The following is a 20996-nucleotide window of genomic DNA, read 5'->3' as shown; positions in this document are numbered from 1 at the left end:
CGGGGTTATAAGAAGGAAGGAGAGTGATCGGTTTTTGTCAATCTCCTCTAATCCAATTCAAGTAGAAGAAAGGGGGAATTTAGATAAAACAGAAATAAGACCATACTGGCAAGGAAGTCTATAGAATCACTTTCCTTGAGGAGCTTTAAGAGCAAGATAGGTAATCACTAGTTTAAAATGCATGAAGGGGAAAAGAGTTGTTTTTTTTTTTGAGGGGGGGCAGGGGTTACGGTATTTATTAAGCTCTTACAATGTGTCAGGCACTGTATTAAGCACATTGAGGGGAGGCAGGGGTTATGGTATTTATTAAGGTCTTACAATGTGCCAGGCACTGTACTAAGTGCTGGGGTAGGTCAATAAGTCAATCAATTGTATTTATTGAGTGCTTACTATATGCAGAGCACTGTACTAAGTGCTTGGGAGAGTACAATACAACAGAATTACCAGACACGTTCCCTAACCATAATGAGCTTACAGTCTAGAGGGGGAGACAGGCATTAATATGAACACAGATAGATAGATAATCGGGTTGGACACAGTCCAAGTCCCACATGGGCGCACACTCTTAATCACTGTTTTACAAGTGAGGTAACTGAGGCACAGAGAAGTTAAATGACTTGCCTAAGGTCACAAGCAGATGACTGGTAGAATTGGAAATAGAACAAAATCCTTCTGTCTCCCAGGCCCTTGCTCTATCCACTAGGCACCACTGCTTCTAGTGGGTTCAGACCCATTGAGAACTTTGGAATTCATCCCGCCCTCCAGTTCACACACTTAAGTCCATGTCCTCATTCTTTGCGGCTTACTCTATCCGTAATTTGTTTTAATGTCTGTCTTCTCCACTAGACGATAAGCTCCTAGGGGGCAGGACTCATCTCTAGCTCCTCTGGTATTCTCCTAAGCACTTAGTACAGTGCTTAGAGAAGCAGCGTGGCTCAGTGGAAAGAGCCCGGGCTTTGGAGTCAGAGGTCATGGGTCCAAATCCCGGCTACGCCAATTGTCAGCTGTGTGACTTTTGGCAAGGCACTTAACTCCTCTGTGCCTCAGTTACCTCATCTGTAAAATGGGGATTAAGACTGTGAGCCCCCCGTGGGACAACCTGATCACTTTGTAACCTCCCCAGTGCTTAGAACAGTGCTTTGCACATAGTAAGCATATAGTAAGCACTTAATAAAATGCTATTATTATTATTGTTACAGTGCTCCGCACCCAGGGAGTGTTCAGTACATACAACTGATTGATTCATTGATTTGGATAAGATGAGAGTAGTGAAGGGTGACGGCTGTAAGCAACTTGTTTGCTGGGTGAGCTTTGTGCAAGTCTCTTAACTGTTCTGTGCCTCAGTTTCTTAATAATAATAGTAATAATGATTATGGTATTTGTGAAGCACTTACTATGTACCAGGCACTATACTAAGCGCTGGGGTGGATACAAGCAAAGCAGGTTGGACATAATCCCTGTCCCAAGTGGGGCTCACAGTCTCAGTCCCCATTTTACAGATGAAGTAATGGAGGCACAGAGACCAAGATCACACAGCAGACAAGTGGTAGAACTGGGATTAGAGCCTTCAGACTCCCAAGCCTGTGCTCTATCCACTACCCCATACTGCTTCTCCCATCCATAAAATGTGGATAAAATATCTGTTCTCTTTCCAACTTAGCCTATGAGCACATGTAGGACAAGGGCTATATCCAACCTGATTATTTTGCATCTAATCTAGCATTTAGTACAGTGCTTGGGACATAGTAAGCACTTTAAAATACCACAATTATTCTAAACCCGTGGGACGACACAGAGGACAATGGCCTCTCCTCAACTGGAGGAGGGACAGCAAGAGGAAGACCAGAGAGAATGACTGATTCGGTGAGTTGAAGTTCAGAGAGCTCCCTCTTCCAGATTCCCTTCAGAGGTCCCCATCCACCCCAACCCCCCTGGGTCATTAGTGGGACACAGATATCAGGGTTCTCCTAACCACAGGCTTTCTCTTTTCTAAGCATTCCCACTTCCTCTCCACAAATCCAGTGAGCCTAAAGGGAACCTGTCCATTCTCGTCGTTGATGGCTCTCCAGGGAACGCTGGCCTGAGTCAAGCTCAGCTACCCCATGGGCCTGACATAGACTGAGCTACCCCAGAAGCCAGAACTGGGGTCTGAGTTGGGGCCTGACCCCCCTCTCCCCCACCCCATCCCGGGGTTGCTGAGAAATCAAGGCCTCAGGAGGGGAAGTGAGAGGAGCCTATTGGGAAGGGGCTGTTCCCCAGCCCCAGCCCCAAACCAGTGAGTCAGATTCTCTGTCCTGATGACTGGCTGCTGGGGTTTTCCAGAGTTGAGTACATAGAGGTTGAATGCAAGGTCCCCGGTATATGGGCCAGGAAATCCCGACCCCTAAGCTTCCAACATCTCTCTCTCTCTCTCTCTTTCTCTCTCTCTCTCTCTCTCTGGAGGGAATGAATAACATATTAGGGTGGAGATGGCCACAGCAGCAGGAGGAATTGCAAGAGAGGGAGGAAACAAAGGAGGAAGAGTGGGAAGGAATGAAGGAGGGAGGGAGAGAAAGGAAAAGGGAGGGAGGGAGAGAAAGGAAAAGGGAGGGAGGGAGAGAAAGGAAAAGGGAGGGAGGGAGAGAAAGGAAAAGGGAGGGAGGGAGAGAAAGGAGAAGGGAGGGAGGGAGAAAAAGGAAAAGGGAGGGAGGGAGGGAGAGAAAGGAAAAGGGAGGTAGGGAGAGAAAGGAAAAGGGAGGGAGGGAGAGAAGGGAAAAGGGAGGGAGGGAGAGAAGGAGGAAGAGAGGGAAGGGCTGAAGGCAGAAGAAAGAGGAAAAAGGAGGGAGGGAGAGAAAGGAAAAGGGAGGGAGGGAGAGAAAGGAAAGGGAGGGAGGGAGAGAAGGAGGAAGAGAGGGAAGGACCGAAGGCAGAAGAAAAAAAGAGGAAAAAGGAGGGAGGGAAAGAAAGAATGAAGGAAGGAGTATGGGAAGAGGACCAGTTTGGCAGAGAGACCATGGTCCTGGGAATCAGAGGACCTGGGTTCTAATCCTTGCTTTGCCAAATGCCTCTTTGATCACACGCAAAGCATATAAAGAAACTCTGAATTGCTTGAAGATGAGTGGCCTTTGGAAAGAGCACAAACCTGAGAGTCAGAAGTACCTGGGTTCTAATCCCAGCTCTGTCACTTGTTTGTGGTATGGCCTTAGCCAAGTCACTTGGCTTCTCTGAGCCTCAGTTCCCTCATCTGTAAAATGGGGGATTAAGGCAGTGAGCCCAATGTGGGACAAGGACTGTGTCCAATGCGATTATCTTGTATTTACCCCAATGCTTATAACTGGGCCTGGCACATAGTAAGTGCTTAACAAATACCACAACTATTATTATGAGCTGAGTTGGCCTTGACGAGTACAGTCTACTAACACTAATAGAAACAATCTTGTCTCTGAGAAACTCGCTTAAACACAACGCAGTTTGTGAAGTTTTCTTCGACACCAATGTGATACTCATTTTACCTGGTGTGGTTGTTACTCTTGCCTGGCAATGCCATAAGCAAACCCACCTCCAAGCTGCATTTATCATTAGCCTCCTAGTAAATAAGAAAATGAAGTCTTTTAAAATAAGGTCAACTTCGACTGACTGAACAGAGGCAAGAGACAACATGAAAGAGAGTTAAGTAAAACTATTACACATGAAATTTCAGTGCCCAGAAAGTTAAAGTGGAGGAGGGATTATCAGTTATTCAAGCCAGCAAGTTCAATGACGAAGACAGGAGCCCTTTATGCAATTTACACCTAGACATTTTCAGGAGGAAACAAAGGTTTTAACAGTAAAGTGCCTCAAAATCTCATCCACTGATATATATATATATATTAGGATCTTGGACATCAAATGCTTTAGAATTTTTTTCCCACCAAATTATTCTTCTGGTCATGTTGGCTTGAAGTTGCACATTCACATTCCCTGTTTTCAAATAATTATATTTAGCAGTTTTAGTGCACACCCCAGAATTAAAATCCTAGTGAATAATGTTTATCTAAAAAAAGTGGCCCATGAAAATGTCTGGGGATGAACAAAAGCATAAAAAAATGCCAAACTATTCTTTCCACAAGAAATGGAAATAATAATAATAATGTTGGTATTTGTTAAGCACTTACCATGTGCCAAGCACTGTTCTAAGCGCTGGGGTAGATGCAAGGTCCTCAGGTTGTCCCATGTGGGGCTCACAGTCTTCATCCCCATTTTACAGATGAGGGAACTGAAGAAGTAAAGTGACTTACCAAAGTCACACAGCTGACAAGTGGTGGAGCTAGGATTGGAACCCACGACCTCTGACTCCAAAGCCTGGGCTCTTTCCACTGAGCCACACTGCTTCCCTACATGATTCCCTACACAATAATAAATACATGGGACTAGATAATCCCAATGTTTGCCTTTGAAACTCAACATTCAAACGATATGTTTTTCACAGTATTTTATTCTAGGTGAGGTAATTGAATTTGGAGTCTTAGGTTTTAATTCTGCTAAATTCTCAGATAGCTTTGTTGAGGTCTTGATTGAGAAATTTGCTTCATTAAGTGTCGCTCACTGCCTGGCAGTTTAAGAATTTTGGATATAGGGTGGACTTGTCTTAGTTATGTGCATTTCAGGCAGCTGTTGTATGGAAAGCTGAAGCTGAGAATCCGCTTCTACTGTTCCTCCCTCCTGTCTTCAAATCCCTGCCGCACCTTCACGATTTCTTTGTCTGGCAGAATGAGCGGGCAATCACCTCCGAAACTCAGCCATGATTTTCTCCCACTGTAAGGATACCTCCTTTTCCTTTGATTTCCTCCTTTGACCTCCTTTCTGTGCCTGCTCTGTTTCATTTGGCCACGACACTAATGTATCGTTGACTTCAGTAAACACTAAGTAATGGACCCTAGATATTTAGGGTAATGAGTAAATATTCCAGTGAGAGCCAGTATAAATCCTTACTGCTGTGTCCAGGCTGCAGATTTGGATGGAGGGAGGTGGGGTAGGGGGAGAGAAGCAAGGGAGTGAGGGAGGGAAGGAAGGAGGGAAGAAATGAGAGAGGGAAGGAGAGAGAGAGAGAGAGGAAGTAACCAGTTTAAATGGCTCCTCCTGAAGGCAGAGAGATCAAAGTCTTCTGTCCTACTTCTTGGGTCACTTTGATTTAATGGCAAGCTGAGCTGAAACCCGTCCAATTTTAGGGTCTGGTCTTAGCACAGTCAAAGTCAAGTCATAAGCACTTAAATTCCACTTTCCACTAGCTTGGCCTAGTGGCTAGATACCAATCCTGAGAATCAGAAGGATCTGATTCCAATCCTGACTCCGCCACTAGTCTGCTGTGTGACCTTGAGCAAGTCACTTCACTTCTCTGTGAATCAATTTTATCATCTGTAAAATAGGGATTAAGACTGTGAGCCCCTGTGGGACACGGACTATGTCCAATTTTATTATCTTGTATCTACTCCAGTGCTTAGTACAGTGTCTGGCACATAGTAAGCACTTTACAAATACTGAGCTAGCCTGGCTAGCTCAGTCTATAGAGGAGACAACTTAATCTCAGGGTTGTGGGTTTGAGCCCCTCATTGGGCAAACAGCTTATCTCTTCCAAGAGACCTTCTCTGATTAAGCCTCCCTTTCCTCTTCTCTTACTCCCTTCTGCATCATCCTAACTTGCTCCCCTTATCTCTCCTCCCAGCCCCACAGCACTTATGTCCATATCTGTTTATTTATTTATATTAATGTCCATTTCTCCCTCTAGACTGTAAACTCACTGTGGGCAGAGAATGTGTCTGTTTATTGTTGTCCTCTCCCAAGCACTTGGTGCAGTGCTCTGCACACAGTAAGCGCTCAATAAATTATGGCACTGAATGAATGAACTGAATAAAAATACCATTAAAAAATTAATATAAAGGCAGGATTCTCCAGCTGTGCTGTCAGTTATTGGTGAATGATTGTTCCTCAAATGGCTTGTTCTGTGCTTCACACACAGGAGCTCATGGATTACGATTGATATTGATAAACTCTAGCACAGTGGGATAAAGTGAGTTTCCCACGGGCTCAAGTTGGTTCTCTTCTATCCCCTTCAGGGTATACTCTTCCATCGCTTCTCACCAGAATTCCTCCCCCAAGGTGGCAGCTCTCAACATTAGGTCAAGAGAAAAGAATCGGGGAGCCGACTCCTCGGGCCCTGACCGACTCCTGGTGAGGACAGGATCCGGGGACGGAAGAGATGACAATGTCAGAGATGCTGGATGGAGGGGGCGGGAAGGGGCTGCTGGATCACAGAGTACTCGGTTTCCACCTGCCAGTCTTGCCGAAGGTGGGTGGAACTGAAGGGCTCCACGTTGTCATAGGTTGGGTTCAGGCCTGATGTGAGCTGAGTCATTGTGGTGTAGGAAATGCCCTTTGTCTGGATGGAATCCTGGAGTGGATAAGGGAGTGGGTTAGAGGGATTGAGGAGAGGTGGGAGAATGGAATAATATTAATAATAATTATTATAATAATAACCTGCTAATTCTGTTGTACTCTCCCAAGCACATAATAATAATAATAATAATAATGATGTCTTCTAATTCTGTTATATTGTACTTTCCCAAACACTTAGTAATAATAATAATCATGGTATTTGTTAATCACTTACTATATGTCAAGCACTGTTCTAAGTACTGGGGTAGACACAAGCTAATCAGGTTGGACACAGTCCCTGTCCCACATGGGGCTCACAGTCTTAATCCTCATTTTACAGATGAGGTAACTGAGGCCCAAAGAAGTGAAGTGATTTGCCCAAGGTCACCCAGAAGACAAGCATCAGAGCTAGGATTAGAACCTAGATCCTGTTGACTCCCAGGCCTGTGCTCTAGCGACTAGGCCATGCTGCTTCCCTACAGTAGTCAGAGGAACTGAGTTCTAATCCCAGCTCCTCCACTTACTGGCTGTGTGACCTCAGGAAAGTCATTTCACTTCTCTGGAGTTTAGTTCCTTCACCTGCAAAATGAGGATTAAGACTATGTGCCTTTTATGGATGTGGACTATGTCCAACTTGATGATCTTATATCTACCCCAGTGCTTAGTACAGTGTCTGGCACATAGGAAGCGCTTATAAGTACCATAAAAAAAGGAAAAGATTAAAGGTGATGGGGACTGGCATTCCCAGTGGCTGAGTGGTTGCAGGAAAGGGATGCTGTTCACACGGGAGCAGCAGGCCGGACTCAGGGCAGACTCTATAAGAATGATGCTCAACAGTAGGCAATCAGGACACCATTTTAAGTGAGGGAGCGGTGGTGATTGGTAGTGATAATCCGCCTCACCCCCGGGATTCCTCTTGCCACAACCCCAGTGTCATAGCCAACTATGCTCTCAGACATTAATGTATGGATTTACAGACACATGCTCTTTTGTACGGTCGGTCCACGAGTTTCCGGACAGTCTGCGAATTTATGGACAATTGGTAACTCCGGCTCGAGAGTTGTGTGGGACCTGGGGTGATGAAGGTGATGTTAGAAAAAAAGCGATGTTAGGGAAGCAGTGTGGCCTGGTGGAAAGAGCATGGGCCTGGGATTCAGAAGGACCTGAGTTGTAATCCCAGCTGCACCACTTGTTGGCTTTGTGTCCTTGGGCGAATCACTTGACTTCTCTGTGCTTTAGTTACCTCATCTATAAAATGAGGATGAAGTTTGTACCTGCCCCAGAGATTAGAAAAGTGGCTGCCACATAGTAAGCGCTTAACAAGTACCAGAAAAAAATATAAGAAAGAAAGAAAAGTAGAGCGACTGAGCACGTACCATGATTGCGTATTCCACTTGATCATAGGAGCTCTGGATCTGGGAAGATTGGGTGGAGGTCTCCGCAGCCCCATGGGGGTTCAGTGGGGTCGGGTCGGCTGTTTGTCGATGAACTGTCAGATTTTCATAACACACGCTGTCCTGTGGCCCTGGGAACTGTGTTGGAAAGAATCTAAAGTCCTGCTGTGCAGGCACAAGAAACTGCAGCCTGAAAAATCACCAAAGCTTCCCCTGCCCTCTCTACAATTCTATTTTCCTTCCTTTTATTCAGTCAATCATTCAATCATATTTATTGAGCACTTACTGTGTGCAAAGCACTGTACTAAGTGTTTGGGAGGGTACAGTAGAACAATAAGCAGTCACATTCCCTGCCCACAATGAGCTTACAGTCTAGAGGGGGAGACAGACATTATTAGAAATAAATAAATTACAGATATGGACATAAGTGCTTCCTACCTATAGCATCTTCCCTGGTGTCAAGACCCTCCTTATTAAAAGCACACCTCCTCCAAGAGGCCTTCCCAGACTAAGCCCTCATTTCTTTTTCTCCCACGCCCTTGTGCATCACCCTTGCACTTGGATTTGCACCTTTTATTCACCTCAGCCCCACAGCACTTAATGTCCATATCCGTAACATTATTTATATTAACATCTGCTTCTCCCTCTAGAATGTAAGCTCCTTGTGGGCAGGGAACATGTCTACCAACTCTGTTAAAGTGCACTCTACTAAGCACTTAGTGCACTTAGTTCTGCACTCAGTAAGCACTTAATAAATATAATTGATTGACTGACTGATTGACCTCCCACCACCTCCCAGTTTAGCTCCTCCAATCAAATCAAAGCCTAACCCCGCTTCCTGTTGGGTCAAGGGGCAGGCACCCTCTCCTTTTGGAAGGTGGATGCATTTGTGTCAACCATCTTGTTTTGGCTCAATTAATCAATCAATGCCTTCAGATTTTGCAAAGCACTGTACTAAGTGCTCAGGTGAGAACAATACAGTAAACATAGTAGATGCTTGGATGTTATGCCCGTGGTCAAACTACAGTTTCATTAAACACGACGTTCCCAAATTGTATCCATTTTAAGTGATGGGGAAGGATAATTTCCTTAACTTCCTCTCAGCCCTAAACAGACAGAGGAAACAGATGGATTTAGTATGGGACATATCTGCTTCCCAAATCTCTAAAACTGAATATGCAAACTGAATTCCTAAGAGATGAAAGCTAGTAAGACATTTTCCTTTTCCTTTAATGAAACTGAGAGCCACCCAAACGGCTTAGTAAGTTGGACTGAAATGGTCTCGCACAACTTGGGACGCTTTTAGTGTTGAAGGCTGCGTGCCTCTTCTACCTTCATTGTCTCCCATCCCTATCGTTGGCCTCAGTTTCCCCACAGGAGTCAGCTTTGTTCTGTCTCCCATCCAATGACATCACCTTCTTACCTCTTCCAAATTCAGGGTGGCAGGAGACCCTTCATCTCCTAAAAGGAGCAGAGACGGGGAGGAGTTAGAAGCAGCATGGCCTGGTGAAAAGAGCCTACGCGACAGGAGACCTGGGTTCTAATCCTGCCTCTTCCTCTTACTTGCTGTGTATGACCCTGGGAAAGCCTTTAACTTCTCTGTACCTCAGTTCCCTGTGTGCAAAATGGGGATTCATTCATTCATTCATTCATTCAATCGTAATCGTAAAATATCTGTCCTCCCTCCAAGATACAAGACAATCAGATTGGGCACAGTTGTTGTCCCACATGGGGCTTACAGTCTAAGTAGGAAGGAGAAGGCATTGAATCAACATTTTACAGATGAGGAAACTGAGTCACAACGAAGTAAAGTGACTTGCACAGGGTCACGCAGCAGGCAAGTGGCCGAGCCAGGATTAGACCCCAGGTCCTCGCTCAGGTTCATGCTCTTTCTACTAGGCTCAATTCAATTCAAGGACTTGGAAACTCACATTTTTCCTCCCTCCCTTTCCAACTAAGATCTGTTTTTAAACAAGCTCAGGAATTGCAAGCTATTCCTGCCATCTCTCCCTATCTCAGAAACACTGTCGACAGTGGGCGTGGAAAGCAGCATGACATCAGAGGCTAATTGCATGCTGTTGGCTAACCCAAATGATGGTGTAATCATTCAGAGAAGAGAAACTGTAGAGACTTTAAAACAAAAGACAGCTTTGAGTTGCTAAACTTTCAATCAAAGGGAGTAGGTACAGCCCATGTGTCTATTGTATTTTACTCTCCCAAGCACTTAGTACACTGCTCTGCACACAGTAAGCACTCAATAAGTACGACTGAATGAACAGAAGTCACCTAAATTTGAAAAGCAGGATTCAGGTTATGAACGGTCAAAGATTTGGGACTTCAGGTGGGAGAGTGTGAGACAGTCCAGTTAAAATCTCAAGTGATTTGGGGATTTCACTGCAAATTGTCACCTGCAATAGCTGCAGTGAGGTTGGGTAGAGACATGAGTCTGTCCAGGGTTATGGAGGCAAGGGGGTGGAACCGAGGAGCAAGGAATTCTGTAGGGAAATTGAAGTAGTTTTTCTTGACTCTAGATGGTTTGACAGACTGTCGTTGGCTACTGTCTCAGGACTGTAGATTCTAGACTGTAAGCTCCCTGTGGGCTGGGAAAAGGGCAACCAACCTTGTTTTATATTGTATTGTTCCAAGTGTTTAGTACAGTGCTCTGCACACAGTAAATGCTCAATAAATACCATTGATTGATAAATCAAGGACAACAAAATTCTTCATTTTTGAGCAGCAGCATGGCCTAGTGAAAAGAGCAGGAGCCTGGAAGTCAGAGGACCTCGGTTCTATACCCGGCTCTGCCATTTGCCTGTCGCGTGACACTGGGCAAGTCATTTAACTTCACAATGCCTCAATTACCTCATCTGGAAAATGGGGATTAAATCACTCTCCTTCCCATTTAGACTATGAGCCCTATATAGGACAGGTACTGTGTCCAACATGATTTCCTCTTATCTTCCCCATTGCTTAGAATAGTGTTTAGCAAGTAGTAATCACTTAGCAAACACCAATAAAAAAAATTGAGGTTAGCAGTACTTCATTTTCAATATCCAGAACCCAGTAAGTTTGGGGACTTTTTTCCAACTGGAAAGGTGAGACTCTAGCTCTACTATAATCCTCAGGTACCTACTGTCATTCAGAAAAATAGCCCAGCCAAAAGGGGAATCATGGTTAAAGTCACAATCTTACAGGAAAGAAAATCCCTTGCTGAACAGCTTCAACCTATATCTCTTCAACCTTTTCAGATTGAGCTTTTTTTATGTTTTTATGGAATTTGTTAAGCACCTACTATATGACAAACCTTTTTCTAAGCCTTGGGGTAGATACAAATCAATCAGGTTAGACACAGTCCCTGTCCCACCTGGGGCTCGCAGTCTAAGTCAGAGGAAAGAAGTTGCATCAGGAAGTGCTAGTAAGAAATTAGCTGGCTAATGAAGCAAATTGTCTTGAGGTATTAGGAAGAAACGGATTTTATAGTTTCCTTTCCTTACTGACCAAGGCCCTGTCTCAATGTGAGATCAGGGCAACCGAGAAGCAGCGTGATCAGGTGGCTACAACACAGGCCTGGGAGTTGTATTATCGCTCTGCCACTTTTCTGCTGTGTGACCCTGGGCAAGTCACTTCACTTCTCTGGGCCTCAGTTACCTCATCTGTAAAATGATATGTGAGACTGGGACTGTGTCCAATCTGATGTGACTGAATCTACCCCACTGCTTAGCACACTGCCAGAGGCATCATAGTAAGCATTTAACAAGTACCATAAAAAAATCCACGTAGCTTATCTGAGCCTCAATTTCTCCACCTCTGAAACGTGAACATCATCCCTGTTGCCCTCCCAGAGAACTGTGAAGTAAAATCAAGTGATATTTGATCTACAGGAGGCTGAAGGAATAATAAGACTAGTAAGCTTGATATGCACAGGAAATTAATCTAATTCTGTTGTATTTTTGTTTTGTTTTGTTTTGGTTTTTATAGCATTTACTAAGTGCTTATTATGTGCAAAGCACTGTTCTAAGTGCTTGGGAGGTTATAAGATGATCAGGTTGTCCCACGGGGGGCTCACAGTCTTAACCCCCATTTCACAGATGAGGTAACTGAGGCACAGATAAGTTAAATGACATCAAATGCCCAAAGTCACACAGCTGACATTTGGCAGAGCCGGGATTTGAACCCATGAACTCTGACTCCAAAGCCTGTGCTCTTTCCACTAAGCCACACTGCTTCTCTCCTAAGCACTTGGTACAGTGCTTGGCACAGACTGAGCTCAGTAAGTACCATTGATTGATTGCTTGATTTTATATTCCAAGAGTCACAGCACTTGTTGGTTGAGCCAGCAGAGGGGAACCCAGGGAAATGATGAAATCTTGGCCAGACCCAAAGAGGAAATGATGCTTTCATGACGTAACAAACGAAGGCTTGTATGAGCTAAATCTTCTCCGGAGACTCCAGTCAGGCCTGTGGGCATCTGGGCCTGGTCATCCTCTGTCTGCCCTGTCAGCAGAGGAGGAGAAATCTCCAGACCCACTCAAAAGTCCTCCCAGGGACCCCATCCCAATTTCCAGATCTCAAAGTCCCAGGAGAAGCAGTAGAGCACGGGCCTGGGACTCAGAGGACCTGGGTTTCAATCCCAGCTCTGCCGCTTTTCTGCTTCGGTGACCTTGGGTGAGTCACTTTCACTTCTCTGTGCCTCAGTTACCTCATCTGGAAAATGGGGATTGCATCCCACCTGATTTGCACATACCTGCCCCAATGCCTGGTATATAGTAAGCACTTAACCAATCCTATTAAAAAAGTAATTTCACTTCTATGTGCCTCCGTTGCCTCATTCATTCATTCATTCAATCGTATTTATTGAGCTCTTACTGTGTGCAGAGCACTGTACTAAGCGCTTGGGAAGTACCCCTCTACAAAACAGAGATTAAGACTGTGAGTCCCATATGCGACAGGGACTGTATCCAGCCTGGTAAACGTGTATCTGCCCCAGCATTTAGTGCAGTGCCTGGCACATAGCACTTAATAAAAAAAAAAAGGAGGCTGCTGATTTTCCCTAGTCAGTGTAAGCTCTCTGCTGTCAAGCCAGGGAATCAAGAGCCAGCTAAGACCACCTCCATGTGTGAGGGGAGAAAAGCCTGGAAGGGGAAAGAGCTAAGAAATTAGATACAACCATGAGTGACTTACCTTTCTTCTGTCTCATCACCATCTTCCATGCCACTAGGGAAATCCCCACCAACAAAATCAACAAAATTGCAAGAATCAGGGGTAGTAGGATCCTGAGATCTTTGAAAATCTCCCTAGAAATCAAAGGAAAGGAAATTGATGGGAAAAACCAACACTCCATCCTCTCTCTCAGTTATTTGTGTGTGGGTAGACAAATGACAAGAAATGACCAGGGTATTCTCAGTTTGGGTACAGGGGAAGGGTAGAGGATACCAGAGAAAGCATTTATGTCTATATCCATAATTTATTGATTTATATTAATGTCTGTCTCCACCTCTAGACAGTAAGCTCCTTATGGGCAAGTATCGGGTCCACCAACTCTATTACATTGTACTCTCCCAAGCACTTAGTACGGTGGTCTGCACACTAAGTGCACAACAAATACAGCTGATTGATTGGAGAAAGAGAACTGTCCTGTGACATCTCTGCCTTCCTAGCAAAACCCAGAGGCCAGAAAGGACAGAAAAAGTGAGGGAGGAGGACAGCCTCATAAATGGTATTTATTGAGCGCTTACTGATGACCAAGCACTGTGCTAAGCACACTGTAACAGAGTAAGTAGACGTCACTGTGAGCAGGGAATGTGTCTGATATATCGTTATATTGTACTCTCCCAAACGCTTAGTCCAGTGCTCTGCACACAGTAAGTGCTCAATAAATATGACTATCTACAATGAGCTTATAGTCTAGAGGACATCTCAGGGTAAGAATGAAGTAAGGGTCCCAGGTGGTAAGAGATGAGAGAGTGACAGAGCTGCAGGACAGCAAAAATGACAATTGGGTTGCAGGGCAGGTCTGCACACTGAACACGGAGGGACCGGCATTGGTCTAGTGATTAGCACGCAGGTCTGGGAGTCTGAAGGACCTGGATTCTAATCCCGGATCCACCAACTGTCTGCTGTGTGATCTTGGGCAAGTCACTTCACTTCTCTAGGCTTCGGTTCCATCATCTGGAAAATGGAGGTTAAGATTATGACCTCCATGTGGGATAGAGACTGTGTCCAACCAGATTAACTTGTATTTAACCTAGTGCTTAGTAAAGTGCCTGGCACATAGTAAGCACTTAACAAATACCATAAAAAAAACCAAGATTATTAGGAGGCTGGGCAGGGAGTCAGGGAGACAGTCCCTGCAGGAAGATTCTTGGGTCTAGGTGAGGAATGAGACTGTGGTTGCCAAAATGACTGACAGCGAATCATAGAGCAGGAGATCCAACCAATGGGAGCATGGGTTTGGGTTTTTTGGGGGTATTTAATGGTTTTTGTTGAGTGCTTACTATGTCCGGGCCCTGTACTAAGCGCTGGGGTTGTCAGGTTGGACACAGTCCCCATCCTGCATGGAGTTCAGAGTCTTAACCCCCATTTTCCAGATAAGGGAACTGAGGCCCAGAGAAGTGAAGTACTTTCCAAGTCCTAATACAGTGCTCTTCACACAGTAAGCACTCAATAAATACTATTGAATGAATGAATGAATGAATGACTTGCCCAGATCACACAACAGACAAGTGGCAGAGCTGGGATTAGAACCCAGGCCCTTCTGACTCCCAGGCCTGTGCTCTATCCACTAAGCCACACTGCCTCTCTATTTATCCTCTGGACTGTAAGCTCCTTGTGGGCAGGGTCATGTCTACCAGCCCGGCTACATCGTTCTCTCCCAACCGTTCAGTACAGTGCTCTGCATCCCGGAAGCACTTGATCAAAACAACTAATTGATTAAGGTGATTGTCAGTCATCCTTACCATCCTGAAGAACCACCGTCTGTGTCTGAGGGTTCTTGCGCGGAGCTAGTCAGTTTGGGAGTTCCCTTGGTCGTTATTGTCATCTGTGTTGTTGCTAGAAACACAAGCCAGACCATGGGTCATGTTCCGTGTCCTCCCAAGGTGTCCCTCTGCCCCAGGCCACACTTGCTTTCCAGTCGCCTCAGTGTTATTCATTCATTCAGTAGTATTTATTGAGAGCTTACTGTGTGCAGAGCACTGTACTAAGCGCTTGGGAGAGTACAATGCAACAATAAAGAGGCACATTCCCTGTCCACAACGCGCTTACAATCTAGAAGATGTGACTTTAATGTGGCTACCAACTCTGTTACAGTGTACTCTCCCAAGTGCTTAGCTCAGTGTCCTGCACACAGTAAGCCCTCGATAAATATGACTGATTGATTGACAGGGAACATGTCTACTATCTCTCAGATGGTGCTCTCCCAAGTGCTTAGTACAGTATTCTGCACACAGTAAGCACTCAATAAATGCCACTGATAGATTGATTGATTCATGTTAGCATGTCTACCAAATCTATTATATTGTACTCTCCCAAGTGCTTAGTATACTGCTCTCCACACAGTAAGGACTCAATAAATACCACTGATCAGCTGATTGACAAGAAACATGTCTACCAATTCTGTTATACTGTACACTCCCAAGTGCCTAGTCCAGTGCTCTGCACATAGTAAGTGCTCAGTAAATACCTCTGATTAGTTGATTGACAAGGAATGCATCTATTGACTGTTATATTGTACTCTCAATGCTTATTACAGTGCTCTGCATGCAGTAAGCGCTTGCTTACTAACTGAATGATTTGCTCCCTGAGGCCAAGGAAGTGGTGAGCCGTAGTGCAGGGAGAGGCCAGGGAGAAAGCAGTGCTGCCCATGCCCCCCAACCCTAGGGGACTTACCGGGGGAAATGCTCACAATGACTGGGACCCCCAGTTCAGCTCCCTGCATCCCCACGACACACCAATACGTGTCTGAGTCTCCCACAGAGAGCTTCTCCATGGTCACCGTGAATGTGCATTTGCCCCAATCGTCCCAGATGGACACCCGGCCACCCGTCCTGTGGCTCTTTGCCCCCCTGGTGGAGGCCATGGGACCACAGGCCCCGGGGTGGGCTCCTCGGCACCAGGATTTCTCCGCTGCCCACAGGCTCCAGTTGTAGCGACACTGCACTGCCAGGCTTTCTCCCGCTGCAGCGCTCACCTCCTTGGGGCCTCTCAGGGATGGAAGGTCTGCAAAACACAAACCCCCACCCCCCCAGCTCCCACAACGGTCCGGCTCCTCCATGGCTGAGGGGGTGGGTGGGGGTCTCAGGGAATGACTGGCAAATGGGGGCAGGACTCGTCAGGTCTGGGCCAGGGAGAACAGGTGGCGAAGCCTCCAGGGAGGCAGAAGAGCCCACAGCACTAGGTTGTAATATGGCGGGACAAGGGGCCGAGATTTCTGGATCGCATGCCCAGAGAAAGGAGGGCTCTATCACCCTGTATCATGGGGATGCACACAAACACACACATACACGGCCACCACCACCTGAGATTTACCTGAGGAAACGGTGACTTGGACACGGTGTCCAAGGTCATGGAATGTTTTCTCAATCCCACACCAGTAGGTGTCTGTGTCTTTCGCTTCAAGATTCACCATGGTTACCATGATGGTGTGGTTCCCACGACTGTCTTGGATGGACACTCGGCCACTGATGGTCTCCAATCCAGAGGATTTCACCATGATCAGGCAGGATCCCCAGTCCTCTCCCCTGCACCACCACTTCACATTCGATTCCCATTTCGGCTTATACTGACATCGCACTGTCAGCGATCCGCCAAGCGGGGCCCACACGGACCAGGGGCCCGTCACCTGCTGAGAAACACAGTCTGGAAAACACAAACCCACTTCCTTGGAAGAATCCACCAACTCTGTTGGACTGTACTTTACCAAGTGCTCTACATTTAGAAAGCCATCAATAAATGCCATTGATTGATTGATTGGTTGGTTGACTCACCTTCAGCAACCGCAAATATGCAGCAGTTTCACGGGGATATTTGGGGCAGTGTTACGTCCCCACTAGCTCCTGCCCCAACTTAATTCACACCCCAACTTCTGTTGTACCCCCATATCCTTCTAGCCCTTCCCCTCAACATGACTCATATAATCTTTCCTTCTGCAGTATGGCATGGTCTCCCCAAGCCCCCTCCTCTGCCTGGCTTACTCATACTTCTTGACTCTCTCTCTCTCTCTCTCTCTCTCTGTCTCTATTCCAATCTATTGCTGTCAGTCAGACCCTCTGGATTGTAAACTCCTTGTGGGCAGTAAATGAGTCTACCAACTTTGCACACAGGAAGCAATCAATAAATATGATTTTTTATGGTATTTGTTAAGCACTTATTACGTGATGGGCACCTTACTGAACCCTGAGGTAGATACAAGCTAATCAGGTTGGACACACTCTGTTTCCCACATGGGACTCTCAATCTTAATCATCATTTTACAGATTGGATAAGTGAGGCACAGAGAAGTGAAGTAACTTGCCCAAGGACATGCAGCAGACAAGCTGACTGATTGATCTGCAGTGCTTTCCTCCGCCTTGCCACGTGAACAGAGGCAAGGGTGAAGAGGACGAATGGGTGAAGAGGGTTTAGAGAGAGTTAAACCTGTTTGCTAGTAACTGATCACTCCCTCTCCATTTAGTGACCCTGACCTCCTCAGAGCTGATGTACATAACCATGAACTCTGTTGTTACCTGGTGCCTGTCCTTTATTTGAGTGTCTGTCTTCCCTGCTAGATTTTAAGCAACTTGAAGGCAGGGATCATGTCTGCTAACACTACCATACTTTCCCAAAGGCTTGGTATAGGGCTCTGCACAGAGCAAAGGCTCAAGAAATACACTGATTAATATCTTGCCACTGACCTCTCTCCCACATCCTGCCTCTGGCCTGGAAAGCCTTTCCTCTTCATATCTGACAGACAATTATTCACCCTCCCTTCAAAGTTTTATTCAAAGTCTTCCCTGACTGAGCCTTCTTTTCCTTTTCTTCAACTCTTTTCTGCATCTCCCTGACTCCATTCCTTTATTCATCTCCCCTCCCAGGCCCACAGCTTTGATGTCCACAGAACTTCTTTTCTGCCACCCCAAATATCAGAAGCCTATTCAGTCCTTCAAGTACTCCTCAGGACTTATCTACCCCAGAGTATTTCCTGGCCTTTTTAGGTTCCCAAATAGGGTGACAGATGCTCAGACACAAACACCCATCTCTGCTCCCTCTGAGAGACCCTGGCGTCATTCAGGGTAAAGAAGGTTGCCCATTGCAATTCCCCTCTGGCATGAACAGGGGATCCAGAGGGAATCAATCCAACTGTCATGGAAGTCAGAGGACCTGGGTACTGTTCTTACTTCTGCTTCATTACCTTGAGCAGGTCGCTTGACTTCTTTTTTGGTTTTACTAGTATTTGTAAAGAACTTACTACGTGCCAGTCACTGTTCTAAGCACTGGGGTGGATACAAGTTAATTAGGTCAGACACAGTCCCTGTCCTACAAGGGGCTCACATTCTAAGTATCTCTAGAGGAGATCTCCTGCCTATCAAAATCCACTCCCTCCACCTGCACATCTGACCCCATTTCTTTGCACCCTATCCAAACACTTGCCTTCTCCCTTCTTCCCTTCCTAACTGCCATTCTCAACTGTTCACTCTCCAATGGCTTCCTTCCCACTGCTTTCAAACATGCTCATATCTCCCCATCCTATAAAAATCTTCGCTGGACTCCACGGCTCCCTCCAGTTATTGCCCCATCTCCCTTCTACCAAACTACTTAAGCAAGTTGTCTCCACCCACTGTCTCAAATTCCTCTCCTCCAATTCTCTCCTTGACTGCCCCGCTCCAATCTGGCTTCAGTCCCCTTCACTCCACAACTGCTCCCTATGGCCACCAATGATCTCGGCTTCACTGACACCATCCTCTCCTAGTTCTTCTCCTATCTCTCTGGCTGCGCATTCTCAGCCTCTTTCAAGGGCTCCTCCTCTGCCTCCCACTTCCTAACTCAGGTCCACTGACTCCTAGGCCCATGGTCTGGCCACTAGACCAGGCTGTTCTCCTCACCTGTAAAATAGGGTTCAAATAGAATTTGAATTAGAATTTAAGAATTTAATAACAATAATAATGATGGCATTTGTTAAGTGCTATGTGCAAAGCACTGTTCTAAGCGCTAGGGAGGATACAAGGTGACCAGAGTGTCCTGCATGGGGCTCACAGTCTTAATCCCCACTTTACAGATGAGGTAACTGAGGCACAGAGAAGCTAAGTGACTTGCCCAAGGTCACACAGCTGACAATTGGCAGAGCTGGGATTTGAACCCATGACCTCTGACTCCAAAGCCCATGCTCTTTCCATTGAGCCACTCTGCTTCTCAGAGAATTTAAGTCAGAGCAGGGACCGTGACTGGCCTAATTATTTTCTATCTATCCCAGCACCTGTAAAATAAGGTTCAGTTGCCAATTCTCCCTCTGACTTGGAGTTTGTCAGGGGCAGGGATTGTGACTGACCTTACTATCTTGTATCCATTAGAAGCAGCGTGGTTCAATGGAAAGGGCACGGGCTTTGGAGTCAGAGGTCGTGGGTTCAAACCCCGGCTCCGCCAACTGTCAGCTGTGTGACTTTGGGCAAGGCACTTAACTTCTCTGTGCCTCAGTTACCTCATCTGTAAAATGGGGATTAAGACTGTGAGCCCCCCGAGGGACAACCTGATCACCTTGTAACCTCCCCAGCGCTTATAACAGTGCTTTGCACATAGTAAGCGCTTAATAAATGCCATTTATTATTATTATTACCCCAGAGCCTAGAACAGCTCTTGGTTGGCACAGTTTTATCATTCAGAAGGTCCTGTCATAGGTAGAGCTCAGAACAGATGCTGCCACTGCCACCCCAAGCCCATCTACTCTGAATCATTTTCTCATTTTTGGGTCATTCATTCATCCCTTTCCCCAACCCCCTGCTCCATTACCAGCAGTTACTACAGGGCTCTTACTACAGAGGCAGAGGGAGCCCAAACTCACCTGGGAGCCAGAGAAGGAGCAGAGCTGCTGAGACCTGCATCATCCGTTCTCTCCGGAATCCCTCTGCTCTCTGTTTCATTTATGACTTGCATTGCTCCCAGAACCTCACTCTCCTCTCTCTCATCTTCCGCTTTTTCTTTCTCTTCATCATCCACTTCCTTATTTTCTCTTACTTCCCCCTCACAGTCAGTATAAAATAGGAAGAGAGGGAGAGAGTGAAATTTTAAGTCACTTGACTGATGGGAAAAGCGTTGGAAACTTGCCAGAAATGGACGGGTTCATCCCCAAAGAACACCTGTGTGGCATCTCACGGGTGCAAACTCCCTTTTCCCAGCCTTTGAAGTTGGGGTGTGCTTTGGGCTCAGAACCCCAAGCCTTAGGGAAATAACCCCAAAGGCTCCTTCCTGGGCCTGGCCACCCCTCTGGCGCCAGCCATACTTAATTCTTACTATTACTACTACTACAAATTGTGTTTTCCTTAAGCGCTTACCATAAGGAGCAGTGTGACCTAGTGGAAATAGCTCGGGACTTGGCGTGGTAGGACCTGAGTTCTAATCCTGGTTCTACCCCTTGCCTGCTGCGTGATCTTGGGTGAGTCACTTACCTTCTCCCTGCCGAGGATTCCTCACCTGTTAAATGGGGATTCAATATTCTGATCTCCCTCAGACTGTGAGCCCCATGTGGGACAGGGACTGTGTCTGACCTGCTTTACTTGTGTCTACTCCGGTGCTTGGAACAGTGTGGGACACAGAGCAAGTACTTAACAAATACAACAATAATTTATCATTATTATTACTATTGTTATTTGCCACTGTATGAAGCACTGGGGCAGATACAAGTAGCAGCATGGCCTAATGGAAAGACCATAGGCCCGGGAGTCACAGGACCTGGGTTCTAACCCCAGCTCTGTCAATTGCTTGCTGTGTGACTTTGGGCAAGTCATTTAACTACTTTGTACCTCAGTTTCCTCAACCGTAAAATGGGTATCTAATACTTAGACTGTGATCCCCATGACAGACAGGGACTGTGTCCAACCTAATTAACTTGTATCTACCCTGGCGCTTAGAACACTGTTTGGCACATAGCGCTTAACAAATACCTTAAAAAAGAGCATTTTGATTCCTTGAGTTCTACTGAAGTTATTAATGATGATGTTGATTGATGATGACGATGACTCAGCA

The 20996-nt window shown here is 46.0% G+C and overlaps 1 protein-coding gene across 1 annotated transcript; it reads right to left on the bottom strand.

The window, feature by feature from the left end:
• Positions 1-5936: 5936 nt before the first annotated feature.
• Positions 5937-19858, bottom strand: LOC119937827 (CMRF35-like molecule 1). The gene is made up of 8 exons (XM_038757484.1): positions 19816-19858; positions 16311-16640; positions 15672-16001; positions 14741-14834; positions 12966-13078; positions 9208-9245; positions 7767-7922; positions 5937-6406 (listed from the first exon to the last, which is right to left on the bottom strand). The coding sequence occupies exons 1-8, from the start codon at positions 19856-19858 to the stop codon at positions 6224-6226; spliced, it is 1287 nt and encodes a 428-aa protein (XP_038613412.1). The 3' UTR covers positions 5937-6223.
• Between the last annotated feature and the right edge of the window lie 1138 nt (positions 19859-20996).

Source organism: Tachyglossus aculeatus, chromosome 15, assembly GCF_015852505.1.
Source record: "Tachyglossus aculeatus isolate mTacAcu1 chromosome 15, mTacAcu1.pri, whole genome shotgun sequence".
Taxonomy (NCBI): Eukaryota; Metazoa; Chordata; class Mammalia; order Monotremata; family Tachyglossidae; genus Tachyglossus; species Tachyglossus aculeatus.
This window is presented reverse-complemented; position numbering and strand designations above follow the sequence as displayed.

Coding starts and splice junctions, on each gene's coding strand:
- LOC119937827 (XM_038757484.1), bottom strand. CDS start 19,858: ATGATGCAGGTCTCAGCAGCTCTGCTCCTTCTCTGGCTCCCAG. Junction 9,246..12,965: donor GGTGATGAGACAGAAGAAAG/GTAAGTCACTCA, acceptor TGCTCCTTTTAG/GAGATGAAGGGTCTCCTGCC. Junction 7,923..9,207: donor CCACCCTGAATTTGGAAGAG/GTAAGAAGGTGA, acceptor TTTCCAACACAG/TTCCCAGGGCCACAGGACAG.